The sequence below is a fragment of the Micromys minutus genome (genome assembly GCF_963924665.1).
Source record: "Micromys minutus genome assembly, chromosome: 14".
NCBI classification, from domain to species: Eukaryota; Metazoa; Chordata; class Mammalia; order Rodentia; family Muridae; genus Micromys; species Micromys minutus.
Window position 1 is genome coordinate 55476330 of NC_137983.1, and position 17439 is coordinate 55493768.

The 17439-nt window shown below is 42.3% G+C and overlaps 1 protein-coding gene across 1 annotated transcript in view; it reads left to right on the forward strand.

Annotated features, from left to right (window-relative positions):
* NALF1 (NALCN channel auxiliary factor 1) overlaps nt 1-17167 on the forward strand; it is a gene marked incomplete at both ends in the record, with an annotated part of 485935 nt that extends 468768 nt beyond the window's left edge. The window contains one exon of the mRNA XM_080929087.1: nt 16878-17167. Within this exon, the coding sequence (XP_080785213.1) occupies nt 16878-17167 (290 nt within the window). The remainder of the gene's footprint in view (nt 1-16877) is intronic.
* Nucleotides 17168-17439: the final 272 nt, after the last annotated feature.

The following is a 17439-nucleotide window of genomic DNA, read 5'->3' on the forward strand; positions in this document are numbered from 1 at the left end:
AGAAGCCATCAGCTGTGGAAAGCTACATTCAGCATCCTCACCACACCCTTTGAGAGGTCTCTTTATAGCTTTCTGTCTAGACTGTTACTCTTGATGGGGAGGGGTGGGGGGGTTGTCGAACCAGCCTCCTGTGAATCTACAGTCACCAAAACCACTGTGAAAGTAGCCTCCTTGTTCTTTACAGGCAATGCGGATACTGGGGGCCATTTCTGGGTCTGTGGTCCTACTGCAGATGGGGGCTGTGTTGATGTCTGTGGCCCATGGTAACACCGAAGGCCAATTGGATGTCTGTGCTCTGTGCTGCCACGAAGCCATGTCGATGTCTGTGGGCCATCAAGCTGTGGCTAGAAAGCCATGTTCATGGACTTCGTTTCCTTTTAGTTAAATAAAGACCAAGGCTGTCTGGCTCTCAGTTCCTAGAACAGTGTGTGGTCAGATGGCTAGTTCTGCTAGACAGATGGAAAGTGAGAATTTCAGACCCCACCCTCTGTTTCTCCAACATCTGCTCTCTCTCTCTCTCTCTCTCTCTCTCTCTCTCTCTCTCACACACACACACACACACACACACACACACATACACACACACACATACAGAAATACATAGATGTATGAGTCATATCACTGTCAAAAGTCAGACAAAGTTCTTCTCTAAATATTGCTATGAATGGGACTGACCTTAGTCTGTGTATTATAACTCTCATATAATATATAATAATTACAATATATCAACTTGTAACTAATATATGTATAAAATTCTAGTGTATCACTCATATGCATGTAATTTAAGTTGCTACATCTCACACAGAATTCAGGTAAATAAAAGATGAAATGTTTATTTTAAAATAAACTTTAAATTTGAGTCTACGAGTTAGAATTTAGCATGATAAAAATAGTGTACATGAGTCTCTGTGTGTGAATGTGTGTGTGAGTGTGTGTGCATGAGTGTGTGAATGTGTGTGCATGAGTGTGTGAATGTGTGTGCATGAGTGTGTGAATGTGTGTGCATGAGTGTGTGTATGAGTGTGTGAGTATATGTGTGAGAGTGTGTGTGCATGAGTGTGTGAATGTGTGTGTGCATGAGTGTGTGAGTGTGTGTGTGAGAGTATGTGTGCATCAGTGTGTGTGTATGCTGTGTGTAAGTGTGTGTACTGTGAGTGTGTGGATGTGTGTGTATGCTGTGAGTATGTGAACGTGTGTGCATGAGTGTGCGAGTGTGTGTGATTGTGTGTGAGTGTGTGAATGTGTGTGAGTGTGTATGCATGAGTGTGTGAGTGTGTGTGCAGTGAGTGTGTGTGCAGTGAGTGTGTGAATGAGTGTGAGAGTGTATGTGTGTGCTGTATGTGAATGTGTGTGTTTGTGTGCGTGAGTGTGTGAATGTGTGTGAGAGTGTAAGCATGAGTGTGTGTGTATGGTTGTATGTGCATGAATATGTCTGTAGAGTGTGTGTACATGTATTGCACATTTGCCTGTATTTGTGTGTATGTATTGTGCATACGTGTATTGCACCTGTGTACTTATGTGTATGTATATGTAATGTGCATACATGTATTATGTGTGTAGTATGCATACATATATCTCACACACATGTATATGTCAGATCACTGTGCTTACATGTATCTACATGCATTGCATATGTACATGTGTATGTTTATATGTGTGTGTGTGTGTTGTGTTGAGCTAAGGAGAATCTTGTAAAAATACAGAAATGGTATGAGTTCCTGTAGGTGAGGCAGAGGCAGATTTCTCACTGACCCAAAAGAAACCATCTTCACAGACAGTCACACCTAGGGATATTGAATTTCAGGGCTTCAGTGTGTGAGTCTTAGGGGCACCATTCAAAGCATAGGCATGGATTTGAAAGGAGGAAGTTTGAGCACACCCACGTGCTGTGGAAAAGATGGCCTTTGGTGTGTCGAGATCAACCGCCCACTGCCTCCAGGATGACTAAGGGCACGCTCAGCTGCACTCCAGCCCCGTGTGAGAGAGCAGTAGCCTGTTCTTGTAGCCAGGGGATGAAGAAACCATGGCTTCTGTGTCTATGAAACCTGTTGTCCAGCCCCCACTGACTAGGCAATGAGCAACGGCTTGCAAATTTGAAGTAAAACGGAGACTTCCAACATGCCCTTCAAAAATTCACCCAGATTACCGGGCGGGGAGCATCAAGGTGATTGGGTAGAAGGTGTGAGATCTGGGCCCTGGGGCAGAGACACAGGCAGTAAGACTGGACAGAGTGCAGCGTTACAGATCTCTTTGGGCTGGGTAATAAAGTGATCTCTGAAACTTCATGAAAATATCGGTGGATGGAATTTGGTACCACAGTGAGTCTGCAGTGTGCTGTGTGCGGCATCCAGAGCCTCACTTGTCTGAGTCTGATACCCCCCCATGCAGAGAGATGGCAGAAGCATTCTCCAAACAGCCCAGCCCCTCTCTGAACATGCCGCGGAAGACTGCTGAGAATAAATCCTGCTCTAAGTAACAATGTCTTTTTAAAGAGAGACAGAAAGGGAAGAAAAACAGGAGAAAACCTAGCTGTGTGGATTCTTACCTGTTATATTTTAATTTTTCTTATTCTTTGAGAATTTGATGTGTATGCAATGAAATATGATCATATCCACCCCATTTCCCTTTCTACCCCCCCCCCAGAGCCCTACACTCCCCCCATATCTCCTCACCACTGAGACTGACTAAAGAGCTATACATGTGGGCCTGGGTGTAGTTCCCCCTGGAAACCTACAGCTTCCTTACCTCTGAAGGATGTTTTCTGTTGGTGTTTCTCCTGTCATCTTAAAACTGATTTCATAGGCTTCTCCTGAAGTTTTGGAAGGAATTATAGGTTGAAATTTTTGTAAGATCTCTTGTTTTTATTTTATTTCACTTTCCCTAAGCCCATTCTATGTTTAAGTTTCCTTTTCAGAGTCTCATGTATGAGGACTGTGTTTATATTATGGACCCAGCCTCTATTTCCTTTGTGCCTCCACCCCTCTTAAGTTATTAGGTTGTGCTATGTATAGATTCAGAGAGGGAGAAACGAGAGAGAGAGAGAGAGAGAGAGAGAGAGAGAGAGAGAGAGAGAGAGAGAGAGACAGAGACAGAGAGAGGAATGTGTGTGTGCCTGTACGTGTGTGTGTGTGTGTGTGTGTGTGTGTGTGTGTGTGTGTGCCTGTGTTGCTGAGTCAGCTCAGCATTGCTCATATGTATATTCAGTGCTGGCCATCTGGAATTGACAACCTATTTCAGTGAGGAGACTAATTCCCTCTTATCAGCTGCCTTTGATTTATTTACTGCAGCTTTTCATAAGGGAGGACGCTGAGAGATTTCCCTGACCCATGCTGGCTTGTCAACTGGTAGTGTCTTTATTTTGGTCTCGTTTAGGTTGCCGTATTGTTAGAATTTCTTGGGTGCAGGTAGGGTAGTTCTTGGTTCTTGACAGACACAGTCTCCCGGGTAACACCTTACTCCTCTGGGTCTTAAAGATCAAGGGGTTTAGCTACTGAGACTCTCCCCAGCTCCAGGGTCCTCAGTTCTAATCCTTACTAAGGAGATTGTCTATTCTAACTATCCCGAGAATCCAGAAAGTTCTGCCTATGGAGCTACATTTATTTAAAATCACGAGCTTCATCAGCTAACACAAACAGGAGCAAGGATGACCCCATAGTGAGAGTTATCAGGGGTTTCAGAAGAGACCAGTCAGTGTATCCACTGCCCGCTCCAACAGGTGGGTTTTCTGTTGGTTTCCTGCACTGTAGGGTGTCAGGATGTCTTGGGCTGGACTTGATCACTCAGGGTGATACTGCAAAGGAAATGTCTACTTTGAGGGAATGGGGCTAATGGCTTCACCATGATGGCTCGGGCATTACATTCAGCAAAGGAGAAAAAACAAAGAATAGAAACTTACTTGCTTTTTCATCAGAAAGCCAGCTGTAGACCCCGTGTCTGATCTCTGTGGGCAGCTGCTTTTTGGTCCTTGCTGCCTTCGTTTCCACGGGAACATGGTTTTGTAACTGGAGTAACTGACATCCTTTCAATTAGCTACTGAGTTGACTCCAGAGGGTCATAAAATGTCTTCCTGCTTTGATAATGAAACGCTTGCTGTAGTTGGAGGTAATCCGTACAAACAAGCATGTCAACCTTCTTTCTTCATAACAGTGGGGTTTTTTTTTTTCTCTTCTCTTGTTTTGAAAGTATATACCCTGCATCTTTTCTCTTGGATTTTCACATATTCTATAAAAATTCGCTGAAAATGCCCCAGTATTTGAGTGTCATAAGGCTATTATTGGAGAGCTTTGTAGCCCAGAACTTAACAAAGGTCTTCCCTGGGTAAAATCAAAAGGAAACAGGCTTTCTAAGAGCATCTGAGCCTTTTCTGTTCTTTAAGGCAGTCAGCAGAATATTCTCTCTCCCTCCTTCCCACCCCATGTGTGTGTGTGTGTGTGTGTGTGTGTGTTTGTGCATGCATGCATTTGTGCACACATGTGCCTGTACAGATGCACATGCATTTATAAATGCACACCTGTGGAGGTCAGAGGATGGTCTCAAGTTGGTCTCAAGTACCACTGCTCAGCTGCCACCCATCTTGCACGACTGAGACAGAGGTGCTCTCTGGCCTGAGTTTCACCAGCGGCTAGATTAGCTGGCAAGGGATCCCCGGGTTTCTCCTCTCTCTATTCCCCCAGATTTGGGGTTACACAGTCTGTGCTTGGCTTAAAAAAATGGGTTCTGGGGTCTTGGGGATCAAAGTTGGTAAGTGTGTTCACAAGACAAGTACTTGATCAACAAATGAGCCCTTTATCCAGACACAGAATTCAGCTCCTTTTTGGTGAGTGAAAAATAGCAAAACCTTACTAAACCACTGTGCTACTAAGGGCTTCAATTTTTATGATAAAACAACATGACCGAAAGCAAGCTGGGAAGGGAAGGCTTTAGTTAGTTTATACTTCTACATTTTAGTCCATGATTGAAAGACATCAGAACAGGAACTCAAACAGTGCAGGAACCTGGAAGCAGGAGCTGACACGGAGGCCATGGAAGGGTACTGCTTGCTGGATTGCTCCTCAAGGCTTGCTCAGACTGCTCAGGTCCTCTACCTCAGTAATGACACCACCCACAATGAGCTGAGATTTCTCTCATCAGTCACTAGTTAAGAAAATGCCCTATACCTGGATCTTGCAAAGGCATTTTCTCAGTTTAGATTCCCTTCTTTCGGATGACTGTAGTTTGTCCCAAAGCTAGCCAGGACACCTGACTGACCATTGTCAACTTGACATACAAACATATAGTGTCATGACCTGCCCTTTCTTGTTTGTCCCCAACATGGCACATTGTCATCAATGTCACAATATAAACCACTTTACAAACATAAAAAGGCCCACAGTCTTTGCAAATCCAAACTTGTTAAAATTCAGACTTAAAAAAAAACGTGGAGCCTCTTTTAAAAACTGAAATCTCTTTAAAGATTCACCCTCTCAACTGTGGGCTCCTATAAAATAAAAAAAAATTAACTGAATATTTTCTTCAAGAAAGAGAACCAGGGCACCATCCCAAGCTAAACAAAGCAAAACCAAACTCCACGAAATGTGATGAACCCAATGCTCAATGTCTGGAATCCATTCACAGTCTGTTGGGCTCCTCCAAAGGGCTTGGGTCGCTTCTCTGGCTCTTCCGTTTTGTGGAACACACAGCTTGGCTTCTAGGTGTCATCTGGCTCCACTGCTGCTGCTGTTTCCAGTGGTTATCCCATGGTACTGACACCTCCAAAAGTGCTGGGGTTCCTTGCTGCAACTGGACTGTACTTACACCCATAGCCTCTCCTGGGCTCTCTTCAGGCACCCTAGACCCTCCACACAGTGCCAAGCCTCACCTGCTCTCCATGACCTCTTCATGCCTTCAAAAACAGTGCCACCCAAGTGACTCTTACACTACCGAGTTTGGACCAGAGAGTGCCGATTCTTCACACAAGTGGCCTGGTAGCATGTTTGCTTTCTGCTCTCAGTAGGTCTCATCTCCCGAGACCCCACAGAACAGCTCAACACCCTTTTTATTTCTCACCCAATGTTCCAAACTCCTTCCATGATCCTCAGAGAGAAGAAACACCATGACTAAAAGCAAGTTATGGAGGAAAGGGTTTTGTTGTTGTTGTTGCTGTTTTACTTACATCTCCATATTTTAGTCCAAGATTGAAGAAAGTCGGGACAGGAAATCAAACAGAGAAGGAACCTGGAGGCAGGAGCTGATGCAGAGACCAGACCGTAGATTGATTGGTCCACTCCCCATGGATTGCTCAGCCTGCTTTCTTATAGAACCCACCAGCCCAGGGATGGCACTACCCACAATGGACTGAGCCCTTCCCCACCAGTCACCAATTAAGAAAATGCTCTACAACCACCTACGGGAAGATGATATTTCACAACATGAGTAGTTAGCACATGTCACCACAGGTCACATCTCTTGCTTTGTGATTCCAAGCATGTGTAAAAAGTGTAGCAGGCACATGTTCATCACAAGTCTTACTATTCACTGTTCCATTTATGCTTTCTTGTTGCATGTAGACTGCTTCTGTGAACATGTGTGAATACTTATATCTAGGCACTTATTTATCTTTTGGGGTTTTAAGTTTGTTATTGCCAGGATCTCAGAAAGTCTACGGTTCCCCAGGCCTCAAAAGCAGCTTCCTCCTGCGTGGACTTGAACTTCTAACTAGTATTTCGTAGTTATAACCAGCTGTTTGTTTGCTTGTTTTTAGTTCCTTAAATATGACTGTTCTACACAGTTCTTAATTTTTTCACATTACTCTTGATTCCTAATTCACACACTCTACCCTGCCCTCACACACACATCTTTTCTTCTTCGTTTGTTTTCTTTTTTTTTTATATAGTGACTCACTATGGGAATCCTCCTCCCTCTGCCTCAGAGTGCTGGGGCTACCTAAACTTGCCTTTATACCTGGCATTGATGTTGATTCTTAATTCAGTAAATGACCCTCTCTCTCCTGCTCTAGCCTCCCCAGGTCTCTCTCTCTCCATCAGCACTTAGACAAATATATTAGTTTTATAGAACTTCCAGAGGGTTTGGGGCAGTGGGGGTTGATGGGTTTTTGTTTGTTTGTTAGAGAGCATTCTAGAGAAGCACAGTTGTGTAAACTTTCAGGAATAGTTTGTTTTGTTGTTTGAAAGGATGGGTAATCTGGGAGGCGGGGATACAGGCCACATGATGTCATTGCTCTTCCTGGTGCTGTAGCTAAGGGAATGAGTAAGCCACTGAGATGTTCCTCGTGACAACTGACCTACCAGGATCTGAAATAAAATCTTCATTCCGTCAGCAGTCTCAGAGAGTAGCTTAGTTTCCAAGGAAGGAAGGAGTTTGCCCGAGTGAGAGCCTTTTCCAGGAAATCAGTCCTCCGTCTGGGAAATCGGTCCTCCTTCCCACAAACCTATTTTGTTCCCTGTAAACACTCAACACTTCCACAGGTTTTGTGAATCCTCTGTGGAAATGGCTTTCTGATTTTATAATATTTTCATAAAGTGAAAGCACCACTGTAAACGTTAAAACTACTGGACATCAGACCTCAGTGGCTTATCAGTTACCAGCACTAGCTGCTCTCCCAAGGACCTGAGTTCAATACCCAGCACCCACATAGTGCCCCACACCCATGTCTGTAAGCCCAGTTCCAGGGGAGAGCCAATGCCCCTCTGGCTTAGGAGAGCTTCAGGTTTACATGTGGTCTCATAGGCACAGAAGCAGGCAAAACACTCATACACAATACAATTAACTATTGATTGATGGATTGATTAATAAGTGCTGTAAATAAATGAAAAACATGACTTGGTGTCAGGTCAATCAAAATCTGAAAAAGATAGCTTGTTATTCCAGGGTTTGGTTTTTTCATTTTCTGTTTATTTTTTATGGCTAATTTATTTATTGATTCCATTTTCTTCTTCGTTATTTTGGTGGTACTGAGATCAAAGCCAGACCTTACACATGCTAGGCTGTTTGGACATTGCCACCAAGCAGCAACATTAGTCCCAAATAGTGCTCAGTCTGAAATATTGATACTGAGTTTTGTCCAAACCTGGTCTACAAACTACTATCATGCATTTTATTTTAGTAGATCCCTAGTTAGCTTTTTACAAGCTAGGGTCTAACCAATTTAAGTTTTAGCATTGGCTTCTTAAAGCCTCAACTATTTATTTAAATGTTTAACATTTCAAGAACTGAAATAAATTATGAAAATTATTTCTCTTAGTCAATAAAGCAAATATCTCAAATCCAAGCTTATTTACAAGGTATTTCTATGAATACCTTGTGTGTTGCTGAGTGTGTACAGACCTAGGGGAGGTTTGTGTGTGTCCTGCGATTATACAGAGGGTCTGGTTTTCTTTCGAAAAGCAAGGCAGGAAATGTTGCCTGTGCAGTAAATGCACAGATGGATCAAAGCATTAGTGAAGCTGTCTCTCCCATCACAGCTCACCGTTTGAGACACAGCAGCTGCAGAATCATTCGTACAGTTTCCTGTTTTCAAGAATATTTCCTTAGCGGAGTCCTAGTCATGGGGAAATTCCGGTTTAGAAAGCTCGGTGAGCCAAACTGATTTACAATTTGCGAAACGTGCCATTTCCCAGAGAAAATGAGAGAATCAATAGAAACAGAGCGCAACAGGCAATGCTTAGGGAGGGTGACGGCTTCCCTTGGGGCTACTAAGAAAGGGGCGCTGTAAATGCCCCACTGCTGAGGTCCAGAGCCCTCAGCGCGACGACCTGGAACATCCTCAGACACGGCCAACCTCTTCCGGTCTTCCCCGGATGTGCGAGAGCAAGGCTGCCTGAAAGCAAAACATTCTGCAAGAACCTTGGGTCACAACCATGGAAGAGGAAGAAAACGTCATTTTGCCCTTCCCTTCTTTGATGGCTCCCACCGTCTCCACTGGAGGCCTTCCGGGTCAAGGGGTACAGGGTCACTTGACAGAGCAGGGAAGGACAGGGGCCATTCCAGATGGGAGTAGCCATCCGCACTCGGGAGGCCCATGAGACTCTGAGGTTTGGTACAGATGCTTACTTCTTTTGGAACCTTTGTGGTTTTCCTGTATACAACAATTCTATATCATCAAAGCAGCCCCGGGGCAGCTCACCCAGGAGTCATTCTGGGTAGGATAAAGAAATAAAGGATATATTTGGTGCGTGTACTTTCTCTCAGTCCAATAAATCTTTTTCTGTTTTCTCGGAGTGCATTTTTCATAATTAAGAATCATCGCTGTGAGGAAAATAACAATGTGAAATGTGATTCTTAACAGCACACATTGGTTTCTGTTTAGACTTTACCTTTCTGGCTCCAAACTGTCATCTGTTCTGGTAAAATGCTGGAAAACTTGAAAACACTGATGAGGAAAGTCTCTGCTTAGCCTCAAGACATTTCAAATGCCCAATTTATTCTTGAGCTTAGCCATAGTCTTAATGAATGAGTAAATTCTCTGTGTCACGTTTCTGGCTTTCCAAGGCAGATCTTTGATTTTAATTTAATTGAGTATCATTTACAGTTTACAAGTGATCCGTCATCTAATGTGTAGTGAGCTCTCTGTGGCCCTGGCATAATCGGGTCCACGTACTGGCGTTCTGAAGAGTGTGCATCCTATTTCTTCCTGGTGGAAGTTTATCCAGGGAGAATGTCTAGGACTCCCAAAATCTGTGGCTGCTCAAGCCCTGTGTTTAAAGAGAAGAACATTCCCATGTAACCTATTCTTATCCTGCCCTGAAACTGAAATCTTCCCCAGAGAACTTACCATATGTAATGTTACAGAAACGCTATACAGAGCTGTCACCCTGTATTGTTTGTGGAATGTTATTGGGAAAATGTGTGCCCACTTTCAACACAGGTGAGGTAGTTTTCCAACGTTTCCATCTATGACTGTAAATACACAGGTATGGAAACTGAGTTTGAAAGGCCAAATCATACTAGCCTTTTCTTCCACTTTCTGGCTGTACCCAGATAATTTGTCATTCAAGGAATTCAGTTATACAATCTTCCGTTGGTTCTTTATTTCATTAAAGAAATAACCACTTTTCCTTTTAGACAATTTTACCTTGATATGGGCTTGGGATACTAAAATAGAAAGAAATAAGAGCAAGCATTATCCACTCCACCAACTAGAAGAAAACTAACCCTATGGCTGTGTGTAGTGAAAGCACTTTCTTTCAGCATTTAGAGATGATGCCCTGCCCATCTCCTCTTTGACCATTCAGAGATGATGCCCCGCCCATCTCTTCTTTGACCATTTAGAGATGATGCCCTGCCCTGTCTCCTCTTTGACCATTTAGAGATGATGCCCTGCCCCATCTCCTCTTTGACCATTTAGAGATGATGCCCCCACCCGTCTTGTCCCTGTAAACTGGCCATTTTCAATATATAACTTCTTCACTAAAATTTGACCTTGTTTATAAAGATATGATTAAAAACTAGAAATATTTAAATACTAAAAATCTGATTCTTTTCAGATGGCCAATACAGTAAAGCTAAAACTCGTATCACATTGCTTTGATTTCTCGATTATAAAATAACCCCTGAAAACTAGCAGATTTCTATAGCCTTTTACTTTTTACTGTTTGTGAGAAAAACATACAATTTGAATACTTAAGCAGTTAGAGAAGAAAAAAAAACTGGTGAGCAATTTAAAGTCCTAGATCCCACTAATGTAGAGTAACTATTGCAGTAAACACAAAATAGGAGGGAATGCCAAGGTGAAAATACCAATTTCCAAAAACATTTTTTGCAACACTAAGTTAGGGTTTTCATAACGGTGAAAAGGAGGGGGGCATGTCAGAGTAATGAGTAAGTCATTGCCCTTAAATGCAAGTATGGCTCATGCCCCAAAATGTAACCTCCCATCTCTCTCTCAATTCTACTCAATCTAAAGTAAAGAGTTAAACATGTATTTCATTTATAGAAATAACAAAACCTGCAAAGTAGTTCATTATTAGAATTGAGACTTTTAAACTCATGCATGCCTGAAAAGGGCAGATTCCATAGTTCAGGGAATCCACAGTGAAAACTGGAGGACAGCCTGGGGTGTCATCTCAGAGATGGACCTCACGGATGGGGTCTGGCTGTGTCTTGTGTGCCTGCCACACCACTACTGATATTCATTTCAGCCAAGACAGCTCTGGGTCATTAATGAAAGTTATGGCATGTAAGTGACATGTGAATGTCATTAAAATTTCGCAAAGAAGGCTCATAAAATGTCAATAATTGGAAATAAATAAATTTGAAATATCTAACCTAGAGCTAAAAAAAGTAAAATTTCAGCTTGGAGCAGTCACATGGACCTGTCATGGCAGCTGAGACATGAGAATCATGTAATCCAGGCCAGTCTAGGCTACATGGTCACATCCTGTCTCAAAAATAAAAGGAACCCCGTCAATTCATTCATTAATTACTGTTCCCTTAACCCAACTTCTAAAGGCAGGGTCTAATCATATAATAACAGTGGGAATCTCTAAAATTTTTAAAAATATGTACTTAAGTATATTTGCACAGCAAATAGTGGGAAAAGAGAATAATGAATAAAATATTAAATGCTCAGAAATCGTATTAGGGAATGAGAACAAAGCACGGCAGGTCTGATAATAAATATAAACAAATCAAATTCTTCAGCCACTATGAAACTCTGAGGTATAGAACACAACGGAGAGAAAAATACATGGAGGGGATAGAAAATTAAAAACCAGACATAAAAGTTTGTGTGCTGTGTCAAAAAGGAAATGATCGTAGTGAACAAAATGTACCCGGAGCCAGAGCAGAAATTGTAAGACAAGCATCTCAACAAACATAACCTACGATTGAAATGTCAGAGGACCAGTTCAGTAGTAAGTGGTCCTGGAAAACAGAAGTGAGGAGTTTTTGTGCCTGCTGATATAAAGGGAAAATAAACAGGAAAGCAACATATTATAATATTTATAAATGTATATGCATAAAATGTAGACATAAAAATAGTTAGAAGCACCTCTGTTACACATTTCTCAGTGGATAGTATTCTGACTAGACAGAAAACAGATGCTGATCATGACTATAAAATGCTAACACTTACAAAAGAGACTAAACAACAAGACACTTGCCGGACACACAGAAAACTGACTGAGGAAAAACCACTGAACTTAATAAAAATAAAACTTTACATAGATGACAAAAGTGTTCTCTGCAATATATAAAACAAATTAAAACAATACAAGGACAGAAATCAATTCATTAGTCGAAAGAATGAATGACATGTGATAAGGGCAGAGTTCATCTTTAGTGATACAAAGAAAATAAATGTAACACTGGAGTCTCACCAAGGACAGAAAAGAAAAACAGAAACATTAACCTCAAAGAGGCAATGTAGATAAATTAAGAGTTTGAACTCTATGTCAAACGTTACAGCATGAGGCATTTTAAAACATGAACTATCCAAATTAAAAAAATTATCTTGACACTTTAATAATCAGAAAATAAAATAGGAATGTATTATAATTACCTCCAAGAAAATAGACCCATGACGTTTAGAAATTCTACCCTGTTAACCTTTTGTTTTTCCTTTAAAATTTTTCTTGTGTAAGAATTTCTGCCTGACTATAAAGTATTTTGATTAAATACACCCCAAGTCCCTCTCCTCTTGTCGCCTCTTTATTCCTGAACCACTTTTCCTGGCACCACTGCTGCTTTTGGGAACACCTGGAGTCCAGTTAGTGCTGCCAGGAGTTACTAGATCTTGAAACTTCTCTGCAGCATGGGCAGCCTGTCTGAGATCGCACTGCTGAACCCAGCAGCTACGGAGCAACTTGGCTGGGACGGAGCCTGGAAGTACCTCCTCCACCTGCTGTGAACACAGCTGCACAACAGTCTTGCTGGCTCCCTGCAGACATCACAGCTGCTATAGCATAAATACGTGAAATCTGGTGCTCCTGAAACTACATGCATCATAAATACTCCATGCTCCGACTTATAATGACCATGCAAATATAAAACAATTACTACCAAACAAAATGGAGGATGAAAATGCAAAAGATAATCTCATTGAAATGTTTTGTATATGAAATCTACAAATCCAAATTATGTTAATTCCATATATGTATCTACCTTGATAAAAAATATAAATTCTACAATAGTATATTTTTCCCCTTTATGATGATGACGACGACCATGATGATGTCATGATGATGGTGTCATGATGAGGATGTGATTAGAATAATGATGGTGCTGATGGTGTCTTGATGATGTCATGATGATGATGATGTCATGGTGATGTCATGCAATGATGTGATTAGAATGATGATGGTGCTGATGATGATGTGATTAGAATGATGATGGTGCTGATGATGATGTGATTAGAATGATGATGGTGCTGATTGTGTCATGATGATGATGTCATGATGATGATGATGTCATGGCGATAATGTCATGTGATGCTGTGATTAGAATTATGATGGTGATGATGATGGTGACTATGATGCTGACAAATGATGTGATAATGATGATGATGATAGCAATGATAGAGTCAGATTAGTTTGCCTTTGTTTTGTTTTTCTTTGTGGTACTATTTTCTAAGTTTTCACAATCAGAACTCACAACAAATATAAAGTCTTTGAAACTACTCAAAAATTGAACTTTCTTCCTAGATTCAAATCTCTCAAATGTCACAGCTAATAGAGGACACAAATAACCTCACCCATTTAAAGAGTGCATCTAGATGTCTGGCCTTCTTGTGCTGAGATAATATCTAGAGTGACCACATGATAGGGCTTATGTTATTTGGGGGACAGTTGTTGGGGTCCAAGCTCACCCATGCTGAGCATTCATCCTAGCACCCAGCACACCCCCAGTACTGCAGAGTCTTCTGTCAGTCAGTGCCATCTACTGAGTCACTAGGCCCAGGTGCACTTAATTACCAATCTCAGTGGCCGAGAGACAGATCAGCACAAGTGTCCGACTGAGAAATTGATAGAGAATGTATGATAGATATTAAAAAATAGTTGCGAGTATCTGTGATAATGTGATTGGAGTGTTGATGGTATCATGATGGTGTCATGATGCTGTTATGATGATGTCATGATAGTGTCATGATGATGATGTATATACCATTCTACCGCCATAAGAAATTAAGGAAACCCCGCTATTTCAGCAATGTAAAGAGAAACAGACATGATACTCTGACAAAATAAGCCTGGTGCAGAAGGCAAACTCAGTCCCATTGTCACTCCAGCGTGACTCTAACGCAGTTGGTCTTGTAGTTTTGAGTAGAATGGTGTTCTCCAAATGCAGGGGGTGCCAAATAACAAACATGAGTATGTCCTAATGTGATAGTGTATGGTGTGGCCACCAGCAACAGCAAAGAGAAAGACAGGGCTTTAAACATCTTCCCATGGAGAGAAGATAAAACTAGGACTGTCCATGTTTAATCTAATCCAAGCCTGGTGATGCAGACACATATTGAAACACTACCTGGTACTCCAGAAATACATGCAATTGCTATTCTTTTTATTAATATAATTGCATTTATTAACTATATTTATTAATGAACGTATTATTAATACATTTGCTTTTTTTTCTAAAATGAACAGCAAGATACATTTCTTAATTTTCCAGAGTGGTTGTTAGGACACAGTCAGGGAACCTCTGGGGCAATGAGCGCAGTGACTTCTTCCTTAGGATGAGCTGGTGTGCACCTGCTGTGGATGAAGCTGTCTGTCTGGAGCTCAGCTGTGGGGGTGATGAAGAGACACTGACTCTAGGGAAAGCGAAGCACTGTAGGAGCAAATGGTTAGAGTCCACTGTTCCTTCCAGAGCTGGGGCTGAAGAAAGTTTCAACATTACCCTTGACAAGGAAGCACTTGGGGCTTATGCTTCAGAAATTTTCTTTTTCTCCTTCCTAAAATGTCTGGAGGGATAATTTAAACTCCAGCATGTGTACATGTCTCCCAGTGAAAACTCTCAAGATAAAGAGGGAGAAGGAGACTGTGGGAGCTGGGGCAGCGGTCCCACACAAGGGCCATTGGCCCACATCAATTGTACTGTTCTGTCTCAAGTGGTTTTAGTTTAAATTAGAATCCAACCTCTGAGTGACTTTTTCCAGTAAGAAGAGATTCTTATTTTCATGACCTTGTGAAAAACTATTTCAGTTCTTAGCTTTTAAAAATGATCAAAGGATCTTTGGGGGTCTCATTTGTATATCTATCACAGCCTTTGATTGTAGCACACAGTACTGTAAATATGTACTTTAATAAATGACCGCTCTATCACTGAGATATATGAAAGAAAATATACAATAAAAATGTCGGAGTTACAGATCTCATTAATTCAGTTTTTTTTTCCATATTCTTCCTAGGCGAAGGTGAAGTTTACCTTTGAATGCCTAAGAAGAAATGACTATTGTAAGCATCACTATAAACATATTGAAGCAAATTCTATTGAAAAGCTTCTTTGTAGTTAAATGAATAGATGTGTTTAGTCTCTTATGCGATAAGTCCTCAAGAACTGCATATTTTGTCTAGGTAGTCTTATATATATTGGGAATGTAAAGGTGAAAATGTTCAGTTCATGCTTTGAAGTTGATGGTTGGGTTCGGAATTGACAGGAAAATGGGCAACTATGATTGAAAGAAAAAAGTTGCTGTGCTGAAGAGCAAGGCACTGGAAGCATGACCTCACACGAGGAGCTTCCTCGCATCCACTCTGGAGGGATACACGAGATAAAGGCAGACATTGAGGAAGTCAAAAGAAGAAAGGGCAGCGTGGCCCCATGGAGTGCTCCGTAAGAGCCAGGACTATAGGGCTTTGAGCTGTGAGAGACGGGAAAGGTGTTTGGATGTGGGTATACAGTGGTGATGTACCACGGCTAACCACTGTTGTTAACGTTGGCCGAAATTATCAATCTATTTCCGTAACTTTGCATGAAAAAATGTCACTTGATTATTGTGACCCTTCTCCTGTCAATAAGATTTTCCAACACAGGGGTGTTGTAATGAGTGTTCATTCTAAGGCCCATGAAAATAGTCAGTAAATAAAACGGAAGCAACAGTCACAGCACTGGCCGCCAGAAACTACAGCACCAGCCGCCAGGCAGCTTACACGGCTACTTCTCATAGTATCCAAACTACAGCCAGACACAAAGGAGAGAGATTATCATTTTTTACTCAGTCACTTTGACAGTTTCAAAGTTCCCATGCATCCGTTTTTTTTTTTTTTTTTTTTTTTTTTTTTTTTTTTTTTTTAAAGTGATGTGTATTTTCAAGGAAAGGAGAGAAAAAAAGCAGGCCTCAGCTAGAAGAGAAAAATAAGAGGAAGGAGAGAAGAGAGAGAAGAAAAAGGGGAGAGAGGGAGAGAGGGAGGAGAGAGGAGAGAGGGAGGGGGAAAGGGAAGGGGAGAGGGAAGGGGCTTGCAGGGGAGATGGGAATTGCTTCAAAGCAGAAGCAGAAAGTGCTTCGTTGTGTGAGGATCTACAGGGACTCATTAAAGCTCATTCCTGGGATTACCCATAGTGTGGTAAATGAGGACTTGCTACTGGTTAAATGCGGAGAGAGCCCTCCTATTCTTTTAGGGTCACAGACAGGATGAGGTTCATGGGGAACTCTGGACAAGCAAGAGTTCCAGGGCTCTGACCTTTTGTCCCTTGCCCTAAGCAAGCCTTGGTGGTGCTATAGGGTATGGTTAGGTTAGTGACTTCATTCCTGTTAAGGGTTGAATCTGGAACCGGAAGCTCTGGTTGTCTAGGCACATCCCAGGGCACACAGAAACTCAGAGTACACTTCACCATAAATATTTACAATCCTCCTGAAGGACCGCTGGGATAAGGCTGCCCCCTGCAACCTTCCCAGTCCCTTAGCATTCTTGGCCTCTAACCTCCCTGCTCTTCTCCCCCAGGGCTCTACGAAACCTTCCTAACCAATGATGAACCCGAATGCTGTGACATCAGGAGCGAGGAGCAATCCGCACCCAGACCCAAAGGGACCCTGGACAGAAGAGACTCCTGCCCCAGGACATCTCTCACAGTGTCCTCGGCCACTAGACTGTGCCCCGGCCGACTGAAGCTGTGTGTTCTCGTCCTCATCCTCCTCCACACAGTGCTCACGGCCTCGGCGGCGCAGAACTCCACGGGGCTGGGCCTGGGCAGCCTCCCCACGCTCGAGGACAACTCCACCCGGGAGGACTAAGCGCAGCCAGGCCTGTGTGCGCACAGCGCAGAGCTAGGCAACAGCGACCTACCCGAGTTGCTCACCTGCTGCAGCCCGGGAACTGAACCCACCCCGGGTGCTCTACCCTTGGACTTCCCGCAAGGCCTGTGGGTAACACTCAAAAAGATGGGCCCGATCCCCAACATGGACACAGACGCAGCTTTTTACCGACTAAGAGGCTGCAAGTGACTCAGTTTCTCACACCATTTTATACACTGTGTTTTAACGTTTGGAGGTTTTCTTTGCTCTCG